This window comes from Salvia splendens, chromosome 15 (genome assembly GCF_004379255.2).
Source record: "Salvia splendens isolate huo1 chromosome 15, SspV2, whole genome shotgun sequence".
Lineage (NCBI taxonomy): Eukaryota > Viridiplantae > Streptophyta > Magnoliopsida > Lamiales > Lamiaceae > Salvia > Salvia splendens.
Window position 1 is genome coordinate 2,055,286 of NC_056046.1, and position 23,245 is coordinate 2,078,530.

Below are 23,245 nucleotides of genomic sequence, written 5' to 3' on the forward strand. Positions count from 1 at the left end.
ATGTTTGTAGAATTGTCATAACTTTTTCTACAGAACACCGATTGAGACATTGAAGATACCCAAGGGAAACCCTTTCAAAGATTAAGAGAATGATTTGCATTAAGGAATGATTAGACTTCAAAATTTCAGCAAAATTGGCTCGAACTAAGGTTGTTGCACATCCTGTAGGGTCCAGACTTCAATTTTGCTATTTTATGCCTTTTTCTAAGTCTTTCCTTGTAATATAGAAATATATGTAATTATGAATATAATATATATAATTGACATTCAAAACGAGGCAAATACATTTATTAAAAATATGCAAACCGTGTTTACTAGCTAGTCATTTTTTATTGAGCTAAGAACCGAACATTGAATTTTCTCTTTGTTTTATATTCATGTAGGTGGGTGTCAGGTCAATGTTTTGATTGTGCCATGGGACTAAGACTAACTATAGTTACTTAGAAAAGCAGTAGTGCAATTTTAAACGAGAAAAGAAAAGAGTAAAACTAGATAATACTAATTTAAGCGCATTACTATGAATATGATAATAAAGTTAATTTCGCCAAAGTCTAAAGTGAGGAATCAATAGTCTAGAAAATAAATATTCCCTCCATTCCGTAAAAATAAGCTAATTAGAGATGATACTGTACAAATTAGTAAAGTAATGGAGAATAAAAAAATACTCCAGTTAACATAATATAATGGATAATAGAACTTATAAATAATAAAGTAAAAGAGAAAAAGAATTTATTGTAATAAATGGATATAGATGATTTTGTAGGGAACGTAAAAAAAAAAGAAATTGTCTATTTATATAAAATGGAGGGAGTAATAAATTATAAGCCCAGCTTGCCCAAGATTATTTTTGTGATGCCATGTGTGTGGTTTGCACACAAGAAATATATTTCCTATGTTTATAAAATAATAAGCATTGTGAAGCCCAGCTTCATGTTTTATGTTATCCATTTTGTGGCTTGCCATAATCTCCTATCTCTGTATTCATGTGTGATGTTGTCTTGTTTAGATCTTGCTATCATGTTGTCGTGTCGAGGATTGTCTGTGTTGAACTTAGATTATGGTTTGGGAAGTTTATTTGACTGTAACGAAACGAAGCCAACTTAGTCGAATTCATGTCTGATTTATCTTGTATAGTTCGTGCAATCGTGCTTGCACAAAAAGGCCAACTTAATTAGTTCACAATTTATGCACAATATACGCCGTCTAATGTGTTTTTTCAGTTGAAATCTGTCACTGTATTATTATTGCCTCAGTCCTTGCATCAGACTGGGTAAGTATTTAAGCCATGTTAGATTGTTGAGATTTTGACCTTGAAATTTAACCTTTTAGGCCGTTACTTGAAAAATGAAACAAGCAAAACTGGAAGAAGGAAATGGGGTCGATCACTTTGCTCGCATCCCAGAGGAACTACTCTCGTTGATATTAAGCCGGTTTGAAGACCTACAGCATCTGCGTGGATGTCTCGAAGCGTTTTGCTTCGGCTATTTATGATTTGAAATCGGTTCATTCGACTCTTCCTAGTACTACACACTCTATTGAATCAACTGATGAAATCTGTGAACTTGTCCCTAAGCTGGCAGGCTGTCATCACCGATTAAGGAGTTGGGCTTCTTCTCATCGATCTTTATTGATAGTATTAAGGAAGACGGTTACAATAAACATAGTATCAAACGAACAGCACGTAAGATACATGGGAGGTTAGTAATTAACCTCCGAAGATGAAAAAGCAAAGGTGATCGATGATGCAGCACACATGTAGACGTCTGGTGTTGAGATTATTCGACTTTAAAGTCGAAGTTGTAACAACTGACTCCCTCGTATATACCGTCAGTCTGATCATCATATGTAATATCACCGGTGGTGGAGCTTTGATCTTGTTGAGTGTAACTGTAAGGGACATTGCAAGTGCCCCTTGTTCCAACATAATGAACTTTAACCGTACTGTTTGCCGGCACAGGAACCGAGCCCTGAGCCGTAACACTAGTTGTAGTGGTTGTGGTGGTGTCCCACTCAAACGACCCGCTTATCTCAAAAGAAACTTGAATCTTATCCTCGGCTACGAAGGGCACCCCTGTTTTGATGGTGGCGGACACCCCAGCTTTCAGCGAAAACCCGCGGCTAAAAGTATAAGATTTCTGGTCTTGATATGTGATCTGCACACTCATGGTATCCACTTGATCCTTGGTGTTGGTGAGGGTAGTAGTGCCAGCCAAAAAAGGAGTCTCGCCATATATCCTCGCGTCCTCCATCCGATAAATCACGTTGTAGATCTTCCTGTTCATCACCAGCTCCTGCACTTGCATTCTCGACGATGTCTGGATGTAGTCAGCCCGTGCAGCTAGACAGTCGCTCACATTTGCGTCTGAGTAACGTATGCAAAAGTCGTTGTTGGCCGTGCTTCGAAGCGCTATGGTGTTGTCGTCGATTTTAATCGGCTGGAAGATAGTGGTAGAAACAAATTTCGGATCATCATTAAAATCGCCGTACACCCAACCGGAATCAGAAGCAGCCATAAACCAGAACTTGCCAAAATAATCCGAATGTAGCCGCACGTGTCCGTCGGGCATCAGTGTCACAGTGTGGGCCGATAATTTATCGGTTTCATCGTTCGATCCGAACTGTACGCGCGCGCCATATCTTTCGATAGCTTTGAGGTACATCCCGTTGTCTCCTTTCAGGGCTATATGCTTAGGCATCTTAACCAACGCATCCCAATCCGTCATCCCAAAACTCCCGTAGCCATAGTCTTTGCTGAGGCCCAGATTGTTGGGAGCGTAGCTGGACTGCACGGACAAGCCGGACTGGACGTGGGTGAACTTCACATGACCCGATGTCACGGTCGGCTCAAAGAGTGTGCAAAACGGGTCTGTCGTGTCCTCTACTGGCTGGTTTGATACCGCGACGAGGTTGTAATTGTCTTTGGATCTTTGCCAGTATTTGTTGTTGTAAGTAAATCGGAGGTGAACGTAGTTGTTGTTCACTGTTGCTTTCTCGACTGCGATCTTCACGAGAGGGTTGAACACGCTATCGCCTCCGTAACCAAGGTAACCGTTGTCCTGGCAGCATGCATATGGGTTTGAAGTACCACTTGGGACGAGGAGCACTATGGAGTGGGGGGTTGCCATGTTTCTCCAACTTCACTACAATTTTAGTGAGATTAGCATCGATAATGTACAATCAAATTAACTTCAATGAAACCATATATACAAACAATATGGACTATTTGAGAGTTGACTTACCAAAGTAGAAATGCCAAAGCTTAATTTGTGTGTAGGTGTGTGTTTGTAGAAATGTATGCATTGCACTCCATTTATAGATAAAAGTTTAGGATGTGACGTTTCTACTATTTAGCGGTTTGGTTTAAACCTGTGTTTTAAGACTTAATTTTTGGTTGGATGGTTTTCCATTAATGTTTGGTGTAAACCTGTGTTTTAAGACATAATATTTGGTTGGATGGTTTTCCCATCATTAGAATTTAGATGCGTGCTCTCCTTGGATTACTTTCTCCCTAATTTTCATCTAATATTTTCTATCACAACCAATAAGTTTGTTAGTGACAGTGTAATTACTTACTTGTACTAATACTAGTGTGAATCCTCCCAGTACTATTCTGAAATATATGTAGATTAACTAGAAGAAAAAATCATACTCCCAGTCCCAGTACTACTATCAAATATCAATGTACAAAATTGCTTGTTTTGTTTATTTGTATTCCCTCACTAAATTCTTATAGCCAAAAAAAGAGATAAATAAACTATAAACCCTACAATTTCAGAAAATGACAAAGAAGAACCAAAAATCACACATACTTGTTGCTTGTAATGTAGTCACCAACAGTCAAGAACACATGTTCCCCCAACACCACACCACAGTCACCGGAGGCAGATCTTCAATGCAACCGACCCTCGTCTTGCCCTTCCCATGTTGGAATTCCGCCTTCAAGCTATGGCGATCCCTCATCAACATGTAGGCCAGCAATCCCGGCACGAGCTTGGTGTTCCCATCGAACAATGCAGCGCACCGTCCAAGTTCAACACGAGCGCTGGCCCCTTGCTAGTGTGATCGCAAAGGACAGGTTCGATATCCCATGGTAGCTCTCTTCAGCATGGTGAGGAAGCAAAGAATGTGGCAGCAATGACGACCCGAGTGCCCCTGTTACAGACTCAATTCCCACATCGGTTGTGAGAACAACTGATGTGGGGTATATAGACTAAATGGGCTCTCTCTCCTAACAGGCTAGTCTTTTGGGATGGGTTCTCCTGTTTGGTCTGTATTAATTGGTGCTTTTATTGAGAGCCCAAACGGCTCGGAGTGGTGGCCGGGCAAAAAATCCGTCGTGACCAACGAGAACTCGGAGTGGTGGCCTGGCAAAGAACCAGCCGTGACCAACGAGGACGTTGGCGGTGGCCCACGGAGTGGTGGCCTGGCAAAGAACCAGCCGTGACCAACGAGGACGTTGGCCCTTAAAGGAGGGTCGAATGTTACGGACTCAATTCTCACATCGGTTGTGAGAACAACTGATGTGGTCCATATAGACTAAATAGGCTCTCTCTCCTAACAGGCTAGTCTTTTGGGATGGGTTCTCCTGTTTAGTCTGTATCAGCCCCTCTGATGTAAGCATCCTGCGAATCAAGGATTTCCCGACAAGTTGTTTCGTCCTCGTCCAATGACCTGAAGAACACCTCCACCATGTCAGTGGGTTCTAGTGCAGCTTTCTTCCGCAGCTTCTCTATGTTGTTTCGAGCTATGGTCGAGTTGTGTTGTTTTCCCCTTTCTTCTCCGCTTCTTAATCTTCCCCTAGTCGTGATCAACCGTGTTTTATATCCTTAGAAAATACGGGCGTGACAACTATAAAATAATACTCTCCGTTCCATAGTAGTGGAAGCATTTCTTTCTAGCATGGAGGTTAATAAAAATGTGCGTAATGTATTAAATAAAAAGGTAATAAAGTATGAGAGAGGAAAAAAGTAGAGAGAAAAAAGTAGGAGAGAAGGAAAAATAACTTAAAAGAAATGTATTGATTTTTACTAAAAAGGGAAATGACTCCACTACTATGGAGTCTTTTACTAAAAAAGGAAAACGTACCAAAATGACAAAATGACTCTACTACTACGGAACGGAAAGATTAGTTATTTGGATCGCTATTGATTTGGCTTTGTCCAAGGTTGTATAAAATTAATAATCATTCGATCACGATTAATTTGGCTTTGTCCATTCAATTTTTGTTACTTCCTTTCATACGTCATTATTTATCATTAGTTTCTTTGTTTTCGTCCATCAATATTTATCATATTGATTTTTACTACTTTTAATAAATTTTACTCGCATTCCATTAGCTCATTTCAACTCTCATTTTAGTATAAAATTAATTAATATATAATGCAAAATTCATAATTTATTAACTTATTCTAATTTACACTCACTTTTTATTACATTTCTTAAAATTTAAAGCGACTCAACTTATGACAATCAATGACGACTCAACTTATGACAATCAATGACATTAGGAGAGAGTGTTCATTTATGTGATGTGTTAATCCAAAGCACATGGCATAATAAATTAGTGAAAGGAGGGGTTTTACCTAACTTTGACTTATGATTGGCGAAAAAATATAGTTAAAGTTAGTGAATGGTGAGGCTCATATTATTATTAGTGTTTAATGAGTTATAATGGTGGATCCTAATAATATAGTGTAAATAAAATGATGCATATGGATAATGAGTTGAAGACAATTTTTCATAAATGTAAAGCCCATATTTTTATGTAATGGAAGAAAATGTAAAATGCATATATCTTTAGGCGGTGGAAGTATACAAATCGGACTGGGCCAGATTTGTTGATTAAATTGGTCTGGCCGTGAATGTGTCTTTGATTGGGCCTTGATAGTGAAAAACTCATCAGTTCTTCACTCTCTTTTTTTGTTTTTCTGCTTTCCTATTGGGCCTTCGTTTGCAGCCCATTATTTTTGGGTTTCTCTTTCTTTTTAAATCCATTTCATAATGGGCCGATTGTTCCTGCTTCTATTCTTCATTTAAGTTTCTTCTAAATTGGATGAATTAGAAGCTTTATTGCCAATTTTATCTATCTTGCTCATAGATATTAAAATTCCCATTTTTTAATTTAAACATATTCTACAAAAAATAAACCACATAATGTGAAAAGATAAATAAAAAGTTGAGAAAATCATATTTTTTCCAAAGTCAAAATATTATCATCACTGATCAGAGAGAGACCTTCTCTTATTGCATCTGAGAAGGTTTTTGGTGAGTTTTAGACTAAGCTATGATAAACCACACCAATTACATTGAAGCCTATATATATATATATATAACATAAATCTATCATTACTTTGAGCGACAAGCTTTCTCAACAGGCCCAATTTGTCTCGCAAACTGCACACAATTAACGAATAATCACTTCATTAGTGAGTCACTAAAACACAGATACACATGTGGGTGTGTGAAACTGTGAAATAGAATTCCTCTTATTGTAAAAAGAACACAAAAGGGGACCTGAAAATAGACTTCTACTTTCTTTTTCAGAGTGGCATATTCCTTCTTCAATTGCTGGAAAGTTCTCTTGCAACTGCAAAAACAACAAATAATTGATCAATCACAATTTAGGATCATCAGTTGCCATATATTCTCATTATCTCATATGAAATTGTGTAGTTTAATTTGACAATTTTCTTATATGCAAAGATATACTCCCTCCGTGTTAAAAATAGACACAATGTAGTGCTACTCGAGTTTTAATAAAAGTGATCAGCGTATTGTTAGTGAAAAACTGGTCTAGGCAATTAACGTAACAATAAATAAAAATATATTGTAAAGCGATAAAGCGATAACTACACAGTAGAAAGATATAGTATAAGTAATAGGTTGATATATTAAGAGTAATATTTTAAGGCTGTGTCCGTAAATAAAAAGAAATTTATTTTCATGGCCCCGAATAAATGGAATTTAAATGTAAATATAGCAAAATTATTACCCATCAGCATTTCCAACTCTGCAGTGCTCTTTAAACTGTGTACATTCACTTTTCACCCTTTTAGCTCCAATGCTGTAAAATCACATGTACGGAAAAGGTTATTATCACCCCCAAAAAAAAGAGAGAATATTCCCCACAGGACTGTAAATTCTTGAAGAATCTATGGATTAATGGTTATAAGGAGTAACTTTTTTTATTTAATTTTACACATTAAATTTTGTCATATATATACCTTGAACTACTGCCCTTAAATTGATGCATCAAGCACTCCAGCTTCGAAAAATCCAGAGGACTCTTCTCCCTAACAATTTAAATGAATTAATAAGCAAGAAATTATGATAACCTTATACTACTTCAAAGTGTGACTATGAAAAACTCACAAGGCTTGCTCAATATTTTGGATAAGTCGAGCCGAATCGCGGTAGTACAACGTCACAACTTCTTCGACGAAATTCGGATTGGCGTCATCTTGTAGCTCTTCAAGCTGAATAAATTGTTCATCCAGATATCCCTGCAAAAATATTTAATTAAAAGCAAACACAATTTCAAAATCAAGATTTAGAAAATAAAAAGAAATTTCCTTCTCTTTTTTGCATCAAATACACTTAAGAATATATGTGAAAAGTGATGTTTTAAGACATGTATCCACTTTCATGGATGTGAACATTATTCAAAGTAGTTTTGATTGGACCTTACAAAATTACAATGAAATGCAGCTAATTAGTGAAAGATAGAAATTACCTGATCAAAAAGGGTTTGCTTCATGTTAGCTAGCTGTCTCTGCATGATTCTTGGCTGCAAAAATTTGAACCTAGAGAGAGAATTGATGGTAGAGAGATAGAAATTAGTGGTGTGCTATGGATATGGGATTGGAATGAGGTTAGCATTTGAAGGCTTTATATAGGTGTTGGGACAAAGGGAGTTTGGATGTTGGCCACGTATATACCTTAATTAAATTATTTAATATTTTTCCCAATGGTGCCAAAAATACATATTCGATTATAGTACATGTAGCTAATGTTAGTAGGATTTGCCATCAAATCATGTAAATTGTTTAACATTTTCTTTCATCTTTGGAACCCATATTTTGAAGTTAAGTTTCTTTGTTTTTTTTATTTCTCATGCAACTTGATTTTCAATAACGTTGATTTAGTAAGGGCTGAAGATAATTTTTAATAATTTCTAAAAATTCGACAATATCGAAAACCAAGGCAAGGAAAAAGAGAAAGTTTTACCTTAGTAAATTTAAAAAAGGAAAATCTATAATAAGAAACATAAACCCTAAATTTTTTGATACATTTGGGCAATCATTTTAAATAATTTGCTACACGAGTACACAAACAAAATTGTCCGTACATTTATGCATGAACGAACAAATGGACAACAATAATAACATCGATATAGTTTTGTAAAAGTGAATAGTTTTTGTCTCTTGCTATATACTAACAAAATGGACACATTCCACTTACTATTTGATGCGACATTAATTTCCTTTTCTAAGTGTATTTTAAAAGTGAATAGTATAGGAAGATGGTAGGAAGATGACACCTATTTATGATATGATATGGAATCAGAATTATGATGACAAAACCCTACTTTTTCCATCTTCATCAATCACTAATTAAAGTTATTGGCGCAAAACTAAAATACGATTCTGTCTGAAAAGTGTCAGCTAGCAAGCATTTCACTAGATTTTTACATTCGGAACATAGAATAATATTGATAACATATTAAGGCACACATATCTTAATTTGGATCTCTTTGCATTATCATTTTCTTGTAATTGTTTTCTAATTAAATTAGATGAATTAATTAAATATCAAATTTAGATTAAAATTTATGAGACACATAATTGTAATTCTTAAAATCAGTTGGTGATAAGTGAAGTAGCTCATGACCTCAAACGCCTTCAAAGTGTATTGGACTTTTTTTTTATGATCGGGTTGGATCGGCCCTTAAAGTCTCATATCACATTCGATGACCTAATCCGATACTTCAATAGATGTTCATGAGGTTATAAACTACGAACTAATTGGTGATTAGTAGAGTAAGTAGTTCATAAGACTTATACAATGATTTAAAAATCAAATATTGAAATAGTCTAAATTAAGAAATCCAATTATTTTGTCTACTAGTATGATCGTTGGTAACCAATAGAGACATGATGAGTAATAATATATGGCTCCTAATTCATCGAACAAAAAAAGGACAGCTACTTTAGTAAGAATTTTAATATCCATTAAGCATCAAAAGTTATGCGTAATGACTGTTTTAAAAAAATTAATGCGTTTCTAGATTCAAAAGTGATAGGACATTAAATTTGAATTGTGTCATATCCAAACATATAATATTATATCTTGGAGTATGTTATTTGTCCATTCTCTAGCATAATAGAAAAGAATTGATCCAAAAAATAAAACCAAAAGTTTGTGCCACCAAAAAAAAGCATGCTTATAATATAACTGCATTATGATTCTTTCATAGAATTTACTGTTAAAGGAAAAAATAGCATAAAACTCTCAAATCACCAAAAATGCACTTATTGAAGAAGGGACGGATCACTAAATTCTGCCGAACTAATAAATAATTATTAGAATGATCCAACTTGTTGTGTGGCAAATCATATTCCATAAATACTAAAAATAGCACATTTTATTCAAGTTTCCATGTACTAGGATGCTTTTATCATATTGCAAGAAATACTCCATATTAAGTACTAGAGTTACATGTTAATTATTTGTGTGCAATAGCATGTTAACTACACAGGACGAGAAACCACAACGGATATTAAAACCAAGTATGACTGTCTCAGACCAAAAACATTGGTGTGATTCGAACATGATATCTTTTGCCACAAAAATATTCAATGGACCCCAAAGTGACCAAATATGATGATTGATTATAGGTAATTGTTGTTGCAACCTAGATATTTTTACAAAAATTTGCTTCTATCATTTGATATATGCTTAAATCGTATTATTTCCACTAAAGAAATAAGCTTTTAATTGGTAAGGTATATAAGTGGGAGTGGGTGGAGGGGAATAGATTACATATGCCAATAAGGAAGTATCAACTTAGTAGCCATAAAAGGAAATGAAAAAAGTTAAATATTAAAATATAATTTTAATTTATTAATGATGATTGACAGATGATCTCTTTCAATTTTGATGGCCCATTTACAAATCCATGTCTTGTTTCTACGTTCTTCCATTCCCCTTTCTACAATAATTCCAGCAAAAAAAAAAACTTTTTCTAAATTACACAAAATGCTTATGTGTTGCAGAAGAGATTCCATCTTTATTCCTCTGCCACGAGAAAGCAAATGGATAGCTTTTTAATTCGACATACATCCCTCTTTTCTAAATATATATTGTTTTAATTTTATAAAAGTTACTCTTTTAATTGAGGAATTAAAAAATGGTAAGTTATTGGAAAAACATAAAATATGTTTAACCGAAAAAACCATGAAGATTGATTTCAAGACGAAAAAATCTAGTCACCCACGCATAATATACTATTGATGCTTCTCAATCATATCAGATGCCTACAATTTTACCAAACATCATAATTTTTCCTGATGATTTTTTAAATTGCGGGACATACCATAACTTTACCGAACTTCATAATTTTTTAGACAATTTAGTAGGATCTAAACACTAAAATTTTATTAAAAACTAAAAGGTAATATTAGGAGGTAGTATCCAATGTAGGATAAAGTTTTCGTAGGTAAGGCTTGAGAATATATATGGATCCCATATTATTAGTAATGCTATAGTACCTCCTACTTTTACAATAGTTAATTCGTGCCAACACTATATCCGTCAATAAATAATTATATCCACAATAATATGATGAATATCATTAATTATTATTTATTTCACATCTGATTCTTGTGTGTAAAAAGCAGCCAGAAAAAGCAAGCAGCTGTGATTCTGTTTTGCTATCGCCATCTCCAACCAATCTTGATGATGAGAATCCCACCTTCCACACACCAATGCATCATCAAAAATCTCGACGTCGGTTCAATGAATTTCAACAATAGATGAATGTCAAAAAATCTCAACTTCAAACTCATGCAAAAATATAATAAGGGTTAATCATGGTTTATATTCCAACTTTTTATACTGTTTTCAAATATATCTCAATCTTTATAAATTAATTTACGGCATTAAATCCATCACTAGACTCAATTTTTGGCATCAAATCGATTGCATATCATGCAGAAGGTTAATTTGCGTGTATATATCGAATTTATACTTAATATTATGTGTATATCATCAATGTGATGCCAGAAATTGAATGCATTGATAGATTTGATAAAAGTTTGAAAGATTAGATCTAAAATTAATATTTTTCAAAAGTTAAGATAGATTTGAAAACATTCTAAAAAGTTGGGATATAACTGTAATTAACCCCAAAAATAATTAGAATGAAGGAATCGATGATTTAGTGATAGTAATGATACACTTTAAAGTATAAGTATAATTAATATATTTATATATATATATATATATATATATATATTTATAATGAGAATTTGACGACAAAAACAATATTAAAAGTGGTGGTAAAAAAAGAAAAAGAAAAAGAAAAAGCTGGCTAGAAAATGTCAAATTCGAAAATAAGTATAAATTCCTTTGAGAAAATAGAAATAGTTTCTATTTTCCCTAGAGAAACAACTCTTATCAAGTGTTGGTGAAAGCAAACAAAAAATATAAAAGTTATGTTTGACATGCATGTCCTAATATTAATTCATTCGTATGCATTTTTGAAAAATTCAATTATTTTAATCGATGGTATGAGACTTTTATGAATAATTGATAAATCAAAAAGTTATGTTTCGATTATGTTCTGTTGATGTTATTTTCTCGTGATTATTTGTTGATTGTTTTGAGAGGTCTTTTTGCTGTTACTTCATTTGTTCTTTTACTTTTCTTATGTTCGGGCATAAATAGTTCTTTGTATGTGTGCCTTCGACATTCTTTACTGTTGTGTCATGTTTAATTTATTGTTTTTTTTTACAATTAAACCTTTAGCTCGTCAAATATATATATATGGCTCTAAGCATTTTTAGTTACATAAAAATAAGAAAATTATATGTGTGGAGTATTAATTTTAACAAGAAAGCTAGATTTCAACAACATCAATAGAATAAAGTTGAAGCACAACCTTTCCTTGTATGTCTCACCAAATTCCAATAACCAGTCATTAGCCACACATATTTTCTGAAATCAATTTCCTAAATGAGTACTTGATTTATTTGTGATATTTAATTATTTGAAAGGACAATACTCAATGAAGAATGTGGTACGTGATAGAGAATAATCCAATAATTTGTCCTTTAAACGAATCGATGCAATGCAATCATATAAACTGTGGCTTTAAAGGTTGCTTTCTTGTGAACCTTTTTACAAATACATGTATTCTTATTTCAGTTGGAGCGAATTTATTCTCTCAATTTTTACACAAACTCTTTCTGTAAAACAGTACTCACAAACTTTGGAACTTCTCTCCTTAGTCCCTTGGTTGGTGAGTGTAGTTTCGCCATGTGTTTTGTGACTGTTGTTTGGAACTTCTCATTCGAGTTGGAATTGTTGTCAAACCCTTAGGAGGGCAGAGAACGACGCGGAACCCTACTAGGGTTTCATCCAATATTTGGAGGGGTTTAAGAGGAAGGAAAGGAAAGGAAAGACAAGTTAGAAGAGAGAGAAACATAAATATATTAATTTTTCCTATTATAATATGGCAAGAATTTAAATAGGGGAGTAGAAACCCTATGCAGTTTGACTGTCTTTGATAATCCGAGAAAAAATCGACAAATTAACTCGAAAGAGGTGCTTATAATGCGCTCGATTGGATTACATTAATTGGATAAAAACAAACTAAATAAGATATGTGAATCAAGTGTGATCACGGAAACATGTGGGAGTTGGACAAGAGGGTGGCGGTCGGGGTTGTTGAAGGACCTGTTGTGGAGTTGTGGGTGGGATGGTGGGCCAAGTATTATGGTGTTCGTATCACCCTTCTATCTAGTATACGAGGTTGATAGAGAACGACATCTTGCATGTTCATTTACTTTTATTTTCTTGTGTTCGTCCACTATTGTTCTTGTGCAATGGTTTTAGATAGACCGTTTGTTTTTTGACATGTGTTAATTTTGTCAATTTTTTTGTTACTCCCCCGTTCCACGGTCGTTGATTCATTTAATTTTCTGCACGCATTCTGAAAAAATATAGTAATAAATAGTTAAAGTAGAGAAATAGTAAATTAAGAAAAAGAACAATATAAAGAAGAATCTTCTCTATATTATCGTACCGCTATTCTTATGCTCACCATCTTTTTGGTTTGTTTGTATTAATTGTAACACATCATGTAAAACGAAATTAAGATACTTTAAATTGTAGTAGTAAAATTATTTGGTTCAAATGCCTCAACTAATGCTAGGATTTAAATTACCCAGCTGGGATGGGCCGAAATAGAGCCCAGCTCATAACATGGGCTTTCAACCAGGTTCAGATCCAACTGGGCCAGGACCATATGGGTTGGGCTAGAGAGCCTCAATATGAGCTTTTAATTGGGCTAATGTACTTGATGAACCATCTAAAAGTTAAAATAACATCTAGAATAGAGTATATTCATTCTAATTAAAATTTTATTTAAATTGTACTTAAGAATGAATAAAATTTAAATTCAATTAGTTAGTGAGAAATTGTCATCAAAATCAATTCATCATTAAAAATTAAACAACTTCACCTAAACAAGAAAATATAAACAACCATGAATAAAATTTCAACCTTGACTTAGCATAGACTTTTAAAAAAATACTATAAAGAAAAGTGAATGGAAAATTAGTGAAATGTAGATTTTACTCTAATGTAATAAAACTGAAAAAAAACTAAGTTAGTGAAATGTGCGATCAATTTACCAAAATAGTAAAAAATGAAATGAAACATTTAAAAATAGATATTTTCAAAAAAGCAATATAAGACATTTAAAGAAGGATGGATGGAATATCATATTTCTCATTAGTTAGAAATTAGACGACAAACTTATCAAACTTAGTTTGGGTTATCATCCATAATATTGCCGAATATTTTATTTAACTCTAATATTTCTTGTAGTACTAGTAACCCACCAATACTTGAATTTCTCGAGAAATGATCTTATCCATCCAAATATCGAATATTTTCGAAGTGTAAGATATATGCTTTTACTATGTTACCCAATAAAGCTTAATTAAAACACTACTAGAAAAGTCAACAGATATATGTTTTTGTAGCATTTTCATCATTTATAGCACTTGATGACAAAATATCTGTAATGATAGATCAAGTGTAATAATATATCATCTCTTATTAACTAAAACCCACATGATAAACAGTGTATAGTGTCATTTCAAAGTGACATAAAATAATATTTAGGACTACACTAATATACTACAATTAATCATTTTCGCAATGCATAGCCATACATATTTTTAGTTACAATTTTCACCTACAAATTTCAGTAATTTACATATTCATCCTTGATATAATAATAAATTTATATTTTTTTCATTTAAATGTTTAAATTTATCCAAACTAGAAACATCATAAGACTCTTCCGAATAAAAAAAAGTCTTGGATTCAATATTGAACAGGAAAATACAATATCGGACATAAAACTTTATATCTTCAGTTTGAATATCTAATTGTGTACTCCATTTATTCATTAAAAATAGTCATTTGGTTAACTTAAACAAAATTATAAGTATTGTGAATGAAATTGTACTGTACGTGAGTGGATAAAATGAGTAGAAAATGAGCATATTAAAATGATAACAAAAATACCTATTTTTTGTTGATGAAGTAAAGAAATAATCGAGATCTCAAATATTCTTCTCAATCTAGTGGATATGATGATGGCTGATATACAACTTATTGGTGAAATATTTTTGTTTACCATTAAATATCTTTCAAGCATTTTATCGAACAGCTTTCGGGTACCAACATCTAACTTTCAAGCATTTCAGCAAACAGTTTCAAGACCAACATCAGATAGAGTTAGAGATGCAAATGCAATGCCTTGATTAATGCTACCTCCGTCCTGCAATAGAAATTTCATTTTTTTATTTCGATCCTTCCACCAATCGGAATTCTATTCCACTTTTACTATAAATTCAAGTATGTCTTCACATTCATTAACTTATTTCACTCACTTCCACTAACTTTTTTCACTCACGTTTAATTATAAAATTAAAATACAAAAGTAAATCTATATACCACTAACTATTTCAACTCATACTTTTTAAACCTCATGTCGAAAACATGAGACTCCTTATCGTGGGGATGGAGGGACTAGTAATTTATTTGGTTACTAGTCGACTAATGTGGCCTTGAAGAGCTAAACTCATTTATAAAAGAGTCGACTAATTTCCACAAAGAAATCCACCAACAAGCTCGAAGCAAAACACACACAAAAATGAATTCTACTTTTCAATGTCCTTTAATTTTTGTATACCAACAATTATCCAATTATATTATTGCATTCATTGTTGGGTTTCGGTTCATAAACAATCAACCTTCGCTTTTCAATTTCGCCATTGTTTCTATTAATAGTGTTGTTTCTCATTTACTTTCTAAGTACATGTTTGTTATCACCGTTTGTTATTCTGCATACTTTCGCAAGTAATAATCAAATTTCCTTGAAGCATTTCATCGAACAGGTTTTGTGTATGATCGATTGAAATTGAAGTTGAAGTAGCTGGATCTGTTGCTTGAAAATGAAAGGTGTTGTTACCCACCGAGAGAGATTTTAGGTTTAGGGATATGTTGGATTATATATATTCTAGTTGTGAAGTATTTAGTTGATTACAAAAGTATAGCACTTCCATAATAGTATCACTCAAATCTCTCTCTTAAGTATTTCATCGAACAGTTTTTGTGTATGATCAATTAAAGTTGAAGTAGCTGGATTTGTTACTTTCAAAATGGCAAAATTAGCATCGTTTTTTTGGATGAAGGAAGTATTGTAGAGGGAATTATCAATTTATAATTGATTTCAATTGATTATAATTATTATTTTAGACAAATACATCGAACCTATAAACTGTTCGATAAAATGCGTCAAAGAGATGTGAGTATTTTATCAAATGACAATGTCCAACACGGATACACAAGAAATTAATGTGTTTGGGTCCTTATTGGATCGTCCTGTTATAAATTCAATAATTCTTTTACAAAATTATACTTAATTTTATTCTTTAAATTCGGTAACTTCTTTCCCCAACCCTCTTTGATAGGCCTTAACCACTGATTAATAAATATAGTAACTTTGGTCTATTATAATAAATATAGTAAGTGATCAATTAGCTATTATTGTCTTTTGGTATACAATTATATTCTTGACAATTAAGGATTTCTTGTAAAAATATTATAAATAAATAGCTCTATAATCCGAAATATGGCCGGCTTAATATATACTCCACATTTGGTGATATAATAATTAATTAAAAATGGAACCACAGAACTTGTACAAATCTTTATTTTGAAATCCAAGTAATATAATGGTGCATCCTAGATTAGATCCAAGAAAACAATCTTAACTTCAATTATATCAGTTTCAGCATTCTACATGTTAAATTCAAACACGTAGTTCTAGTGTCTGCACCAATAGCTTTGTTAGAAGAAAAAATCGAGCAGAAAATATTATGAATAAAAAAAATACTTAGCAGTTGGATGTGACCAATTGAAGGCTTTCCTCCATCACTTCAGCGGTAGTTATGATATTTGGGGCTGTACATACAGCTTTCTGCATATTCTACTAGATTTTGCGGTTGAGGTAGTCGAGTCGCGAGCCCTGTGCAACGAGATCAAGACAAAATATCAGACCATAATGAAAATGCATACACATTACATTACATTACACATCTAGGATAAGGATATGGATATAATACCGAGTTCGTATGCTTTAGCTGCTACTTTGGCTGCTATTTGAGCTGATATCTTTCTAATGTTTGCAAATGGTGGATATAAGAGTCCCTTTTCGAGGTTCTCTTGGCTAACCTGTGCTGCTAATGCTTCCGCTGTTTCATAACCACAAATTACCATTGTGGTTGATTGAATCTACAACCGGCTCTACGATAATTAATGTGTTTGTGTTTTCAATTTTCATGGCGTGCAGATGATAAATGTGAAGAACTTACAAGCAGCGAGAAGCATGTCGTCATGGACGCGAATTGCTCCAGAAATTAGCAAACCGAGGCCAAATCCAGGAAAGATGTAAGCGTTGTTTGACTAAACCATGAAATGGTGATGAAGTTAGTGCTAAGAAAAACTGTGTTCTTTGACAGAGGGGTGTGTTTAGACTCTACCTGGCCGGAAGCATAAAGTTTGTCATTGTATTCGACTGGGGCAAAGGGGCTGCCACTCGCAAAAATGGCTCGGCCCTGAACCATGATAACGATAGAAGAAGTCAAGATTAGCACGAGAGGAAGAATAATCGCTTGAAACACCAGAACTAAACAAATACAGATTTGAAGCAGGCAGGAAGTTACCTCACTCCACATGTAAGCTTCCTCAGCAGTGCATTCAGACTGCGACGTTGGGTTGGAGAGCGCGAGAATAACAGGTTTCTGAAACAAGCTATCGGAGTAAGGCATGTGTCCACATCTCTAACGCATATCAACAGCTGTAAATACCTCATTATACGATGCCATGGCCTGAACGACTTCTTTTGTAAACGTTCGTCCTGCTCCCGATGATCCTATTAGTACTGTTGGTTTGATAGCCTGTCATAGCAAGGCAGATAAGAAGCCACATTTTTGCATTGAGAGAGCTCATATTTTGTGTGCTCACACGCAACTACAGATAAAATATGTCGGGGCTTTTTACCTTCACAGCGTCTAACAAATTATTGACAGGTTCATGTTCATGAGCCCAGGGCCGCTTAAAATGTTGAAGTGAATCGATACGAGAACGGACAATCAGCCCCTACAACACCAAATCACGTCAATGAGACCAGAGGTGGAAATCAAAGACTCAGAGGAAGAGCAAAGAGAAATTATTAGATGGTCTATACTTTGGAGTCCACGAGCCAAATCTTTCTACGAGCCTCTTCCAATGGGGCACCAGTCTGTGTGTGTGTGTGTGTGAGAGAGAGAGAGAGAGAGAGAGATTAAGCAAAGAAGAAACAATCATTCAATTCAGAAAAAAGGTATCCTTTCATTGACCTGTTTTGATATCTGAAGAGCTATGAGATCTGCTATACCAGTACCAGCCTGCATAATGAGGAAAAACACAACACCTCCTATCAAACTAAGAACAAAGACATCCAATAACAGAAAACAGGTACATAATCATTTATTCTAATTCAGAGAAAAACAATACAAAACAGAATGCTGAGATCAGATAAAAAATACCTCTCCAGCTCCAAGGAATAAGAATGAGTGGTCAGCCAAGGTTCCCCCAACTAGCTTAAGTGCTGCCATCAACCCTGCAAGGACCACTGATGCTGTACCCTGATGTAAACATAAAAGCACAACTACTAACTTAATAACATGCCGGTAAGAGAAAAACCACATGTAGGGAATGAAAGAAAAATTACCTGAATATCATCGTTGAAAACGAGATGCGTAGATCCATACTTCGCAAGGAGATCAAAAGCATTGTGATTTGCAAAGTCTTCAAACTGCACAATCACCGTAGGGAGAAATGTCAGATTACATCAGTGGAAAAAAATATTCAAAATATTACAAACTGAATGATGACTAGAAACAAATATTCAAAGTACACAAACCTGAATGATGACTTTCTCTCCGTAAATCTGCTTCACTGCACACATGAACTCATGCAGAAGCTCAGCATACTCCTGATCGAGATGAACATTTAAGTAAAGTTAGGGAGAACTGGCTGCCTTCAATGCCTAACAATGAGACAGCATCTCTTGCTAGTTGCTATGTAACCAATCACTAACCTGGCCTGTTGCTCTTTTTCTTCTAAGTCCAATATAGAACTCATCATTGAGCAACTGCTCATTATTTGTGCCCACATCAATTGTCACGGGCAAGCACTGAGATAAATTTTTGAAAAAACACAATAATCAATTTACCGTCAATACTGAATAGCAAAAAAAAAACAAGCACAGTAATGAAATTATTACTTATCAGTAATCACCTTTACGTGTTTCATGTTTGGGATTATGAAAAAAGTAACTACCCAAGCAGCAAACAGACTCAGCAGAAGTCATGGTCATGTGCATACTTTGCAACCAGAACTTAATGGATAAAAAGTGGTACCATAAGGAAGAGTGCATCTTAATTTCATCCACTAAGCAGTAAATGACATATATTTCAGGCCACTAAGACTTTGCTATATCAACCAATATGCACGGAAAATGAGATAATTGGAACAAAAGGAATATTTGTTTGGATCTGTCCTCTTAAGGAAACGGTAAAAGCATTAAGGGATACTACCTCAGAAGGGTGGATGCCACCAAGAGCCGTATACAATGAGAGCTTTCCTACAGGTATCCCCATTCCCTGAGGAGATCAATAGTGTCATAAAGTAAGATACTAAGAAGAGTGTAAGATGACTCATGTTTGTGATGAAAACCACTTGGGAAAATCAAAACGGTGAGCGAGAAGCAAGGAAAAAGAAACCATCCTTTTACCTGGCACCCGAGGTCTCCTAGTCCCAAAATTCGCTCACCATCTGTCACTACAATCACTTGAATTTTCTTCTCCGGCCAGTTCTTCAATACATCGAGTATCCGTCCCCTGCAAAGTACTACCCAGCATAAGTTTAAGATGTTGAAAGAGAAACTCCAGCAAGAAGGATCGATTGTACTAGTAGGACATAACATACTTTTCTTTTAGGCTGATGAAAAGACCCTGCGGCTGCCTGAAAATGCTCCCATATTTTTGGCAGGCTTCACCTACAGTTGGAGTATAGACAACTGGGAGCAGCTCCTCAACATTGTCAATGAGCAGCTTGTAAAACAGTCGTTCATTTCTCTCCTAAAAGATGAGAATGAGAAAGAAGAACAAGCATGTCAGATAACGGCCATATGGAACATAAACAAAAACAGGCACTGTTCTTCGACAAATTAATGTTTTTTATTGTGCATTTGAATAGCTAAATTACACCGCATGAATTACATATTTAATCACCTGAAGATCCATCATGGCCATGTACCTTTGCAACGGTACTTGGTACTGGCGAATGCTGTGCATCATTTTCTTAACCTTCTCAGCAGAAAGGCACAAACAGTTTAGAGAAGTCGTGCAAAGAAAGGAAATAGCAAGAGGCTTTAATCAGACAATAGGGAGTAAGTATGATGTCAACCTGAAGATCTTGGCTTATGACCACCGGAGGCAGTAGACCGCGTAAAAAGTGCCCATCTCTCTCTTTCTCATTGAAGGAAAGGCCTTTATTGTAGCGGGGATCCCGCAACAGCGGATATCCACTGTAAACGAAAAAAGGAACACAGATATATAAGAAAACATTGAAGAATTCCAAAAATGATAAATAATTCCAATTTCTCCTTCTATTTTATTGTGAAGATATGGAAACTCAAGTAAAATTAATTGAGATGGCTACTAATCCACCATCACCTCATTCCTATTAATATGGAAATTGGGTATAATCAGCTAATCAAGCATTGATATTCAAAATGGACAGTGATCATTATCTAAGAAAACCACAAAACACCAGTGAGCCAAGATGTTAACAAAGCAAGAAATACACAAGATAAAGTGCAGTAACACAAATTGTACAAAATCGAATTTTACAAATTAATCAAGAAAATGATACTACTAGTATTCACTCTGATCAAACCATCTTTGTTACCATTAAACATAACATGATAACAATATACTATCAATAATGCCAAAACTCCTGAAACCACTAGAAAGACAGATTGATTCATCACCTGGCAACGGTGACAGCCCACGGCGTGACGTTCTGATCCGCCGAGACGTCATCCTCCCCGTAGAAATCTTCCACGCCGGATTTCGAGTCTTTCTCAGTCACCGGTGATGGAGCTGCTGGAGCATTCTCTCTCACCACATTCAATTTGTTCTCCATCAAAACGACATTTCCATCTCCCTGGCTGCGATTCGAGCTCGCAGCAGCCGCCGCCACCACCAACGGAGCTCCGATCTTTCTCCGCGTCAAGATCTTCGAAACGCCGTAAACAGAAATACTCTGCACAAGATCAAACCAAACAAATTTTCAAATCCTCAGATTTCAATAAGAAATTAAAAACAGGCATTGGTACTTTTTCTATTTCTCCAGCTATATAGGTCAAAGAAAAACAAATGTTCAGAAACTTATAGGAGATATTGATTTTGCAATCTGGATCGGAAGAAAACACAATTACGAAAACGAACGCCGCAGCGATCGTGAGGCGGTGAAGTGAAACGTAAACAGCTAAGAAACACGAAATGGAGAAAAAAAGCTGGAAGATTAATCAATGAACAAGAGTAAATTGGTAGAGAATTTACCGGAGAGGAGCTTCCGTTCAATGAAAACATTGTATCTGGAGATTTTGGCGAAACAAAGGTGTGCTGTGTTCAGCAGAGTAAACAGGAGAGAGAAAGGAGGCGAAGGAAAGAAAGACATTTTGGTGAGGTTTGCTCTCTTTTTATAGCTCTCCCTCTTCGGCTTCAATTTTTTACATTCTTCTACCAATTTTTTTTAGTATAACAGATATTACTAAATTACTTATTATAAAAATGATAACAAAATTATTGAAGGTTGAATAAAAATGAATAAATAAGATAATTTTTTGGGGAAAATTCAAATAAATAGTAGTATTAGTACAACTACTACTTTTGTTTCTTTCTAAATCTCGGTACATGTATATTTCATTTCCTTGGATCACGCTATGTTTATATTGATGAAATTTTAGTATTTTATTTTAGAAAAAAAAACACGACATATTAAGTTTTAGTTCAAACGGACAGCGATGATCTAGTTATTTAGATAAAATACTATACATGACTTTTATTCATTAGATCCGTAATATTTTCTTCAAACTGTTAATCAGAATTTAATTAAATATATTTACTATTTTAATAGCTATGATCTTATCTGTAATGAATTAAAATTTGACAATATTATGATAGCCAAAATATAACAGGAACTGTATAGCGGTGTATTTATTTGTTGCATATTAGTTAGTCTCAAAGTTCATAATTATAATTACACAAGTTTATTAAATATATAAAAGAATGTGATGCACTTAATTAAATACTATTCCCTTCATCCCTATATTAGAAATGTTTTATTTTGAACATTATTTTGGAAAAATGATTAAAATGATGAGAGTATAAAGTAAGAGGTGGAATAACAATAATAATCTAGAAAGTACTCTTCTATATATTTTTTTTTATATATTCTCTTTCCACTTTAACTACTCATTTCCTATGTCCAGAAATATAAACTTTTAAAATCAAATGATTTTTAACTAAAATTGGTAAAGTAAAAGAAAAATAAAAAGAAAATGTGCTAGTGAAAAATTAGTCTCATCTCGTCAGAGATAAAAAAATTCTAAAATAGAAAGTTTCCATATTTAAGAGCATTTCCATTCGCGCTCTTGCCAACGAGCACGGATGTGGGCTCAGACCCACTTTTACTCCCTCCTCTTAGGCAAGAGCACAACACTCACATCCGTGCTCTTCCACAAGGACATGCTCAAGAGTCCCATCATTTATTATTTAATTTAAATAAAAACATTTCCACAATATTAAAATGCATTAAAAATAATCGGAATAATATTAAAAATTACATAATTTAAATCCTAAAAATAAAAAATTACATAATTAAATTCATAAAATAAAAAAACCACTACTCGTGGCCGAATTTCACCCAAATGGATTATGAATGTGTGTATTTATAGATGATTTTGAGATTAAATTTTTTTAAAAAAATTTCAAAAAAAAAATTCAAAAAAATGGTAATAAAATCTGTATATTTTTTGGAATCCGATTTTTTTAAATTTTTGGTATTATTTTCGATTTTTTTTTAAAAAAAAAGAAAATGTCAACGGCCAATAGAAACGTGTCACATCGCCCTGCTCAGCGGCACGAACGTGCTTTATGTATCGAGGAGAGCCGTGCCAGTGGCAAGAGCGCAGCGGCGGACAGGGGTGTTCCGTGCCGCTGATACGGACGGACGGACGTGCCACTACGGATACTCTAAGAGACAGAGTCTTACATGTGGATGACACATATATTAATAAGAAATTGGTAAAGTAAAAGAGACAAACAGAAAA

General features: G+C 34.2%; 3 protein-coding genes across 4 annotated transcripts; all 3 read right to left on the minus strand.

The window, feature by feature from the left end:
• Positions 1–1,608: 1,608 nt before the first annotated feature.
• On the minus strand, positions 1,609–3,257 carry LOC121767958. The gene is made up of 2 exons (XM_042164298.1): positions 3,240–3,257; positions 1,609–3,135 (listed from the first exon to the last, which is right to left on the minus strand). Exon 2 carries the CDS (start codon positions 3,123–3,125, stop codon positions 1,776–1,778), a length of 1,350 nt encoding a protein of 449 aa, XP_042020232.1. The 5' UTR covers positions 3,126–3,135; positions 3,240–3,257; the 3' UTR covers positions 1,609–1,775.
• Positions 3,258–6,175: 2,918 nt separating this feature from the next.
• On the minus strand, positions 6,176–7,880 carry LOC121767959 (histidine-containing phosphotransfer protein 4-like). Its single transcript, XM_042164299.1, has 6 exons — positions 7,733–7,880; positions 7,372–7,502; positions 7,224–7,292; positions 6,992–7,063; positions 6,514–6,586; positions 6,176–6,393 (listed from the first exon to the last, which is right to left on the minus strand). The coding sequence occupies exons 1-6, from the start codon at positions 7,775–7,777 to the stop codon at positions 6,346–6,348; spliced, it is 438 nt and encodes a 145-aa protein (XP_042020233.1). The 5' UTR covers positions 7,778–7,880; the 3' UTR covers positions 6,176–6,345.
• Positions 7,881–16,550: 8,670 nt separating this feature from the next.
• On the minus strand, positions 16,551–21,604 carry LOC121768419 (NADP-dependent malic enzyme, chloroplastic-like). Of its 2 annotated transcripts, XM_042164923.1 has the most exons (20): positions 21,474–21,604; positions 20,900–21,174; positions 20,314–20,434; positions 20,139–20,213; positions 19,834–19,985; positions 19,640–19,745; positions 19,443–19,508; positions 18,944–19,039; positions 18,767–18,838; positions 18,575–18,658; positions 18,390–18,488; positions 18,201–18,248; positions 18,050–18,103; positions 17,863–17,961; positions 17,670–17,759; positions 17,526–17,603; positions 17,343–17,417; positions 17,175–17,265; positions 16,926–17,054; positions 16,551–16,828 (listed from the first exon to the last, which is right to left on the minus strand). In XM_042164923.1, the coding sequence occupies exons 1-20, from the start codon at positions 21,501–21,503 to the stop codon at positions 16,740–16,742; spliced, it is 1,929 nt and encodes a 642-aa protein (XP_042020857.1). In that variant the 5' UTR covers positions 21,504–21,604; the 3' UTR covers positions 16,551–16,739. The 2 variants fall into 2 exon arrangements, with proteins under 2 accessions (XP_042020857.1, XP_042020858.1); XM_042164924.1 differs by lacking the exon at positions 16,551–16,828 and having other exon boundaries at positions 16,954–17,094.
• Positions 21,605–23,245: the final 1,641 nt, after the last annotated feature.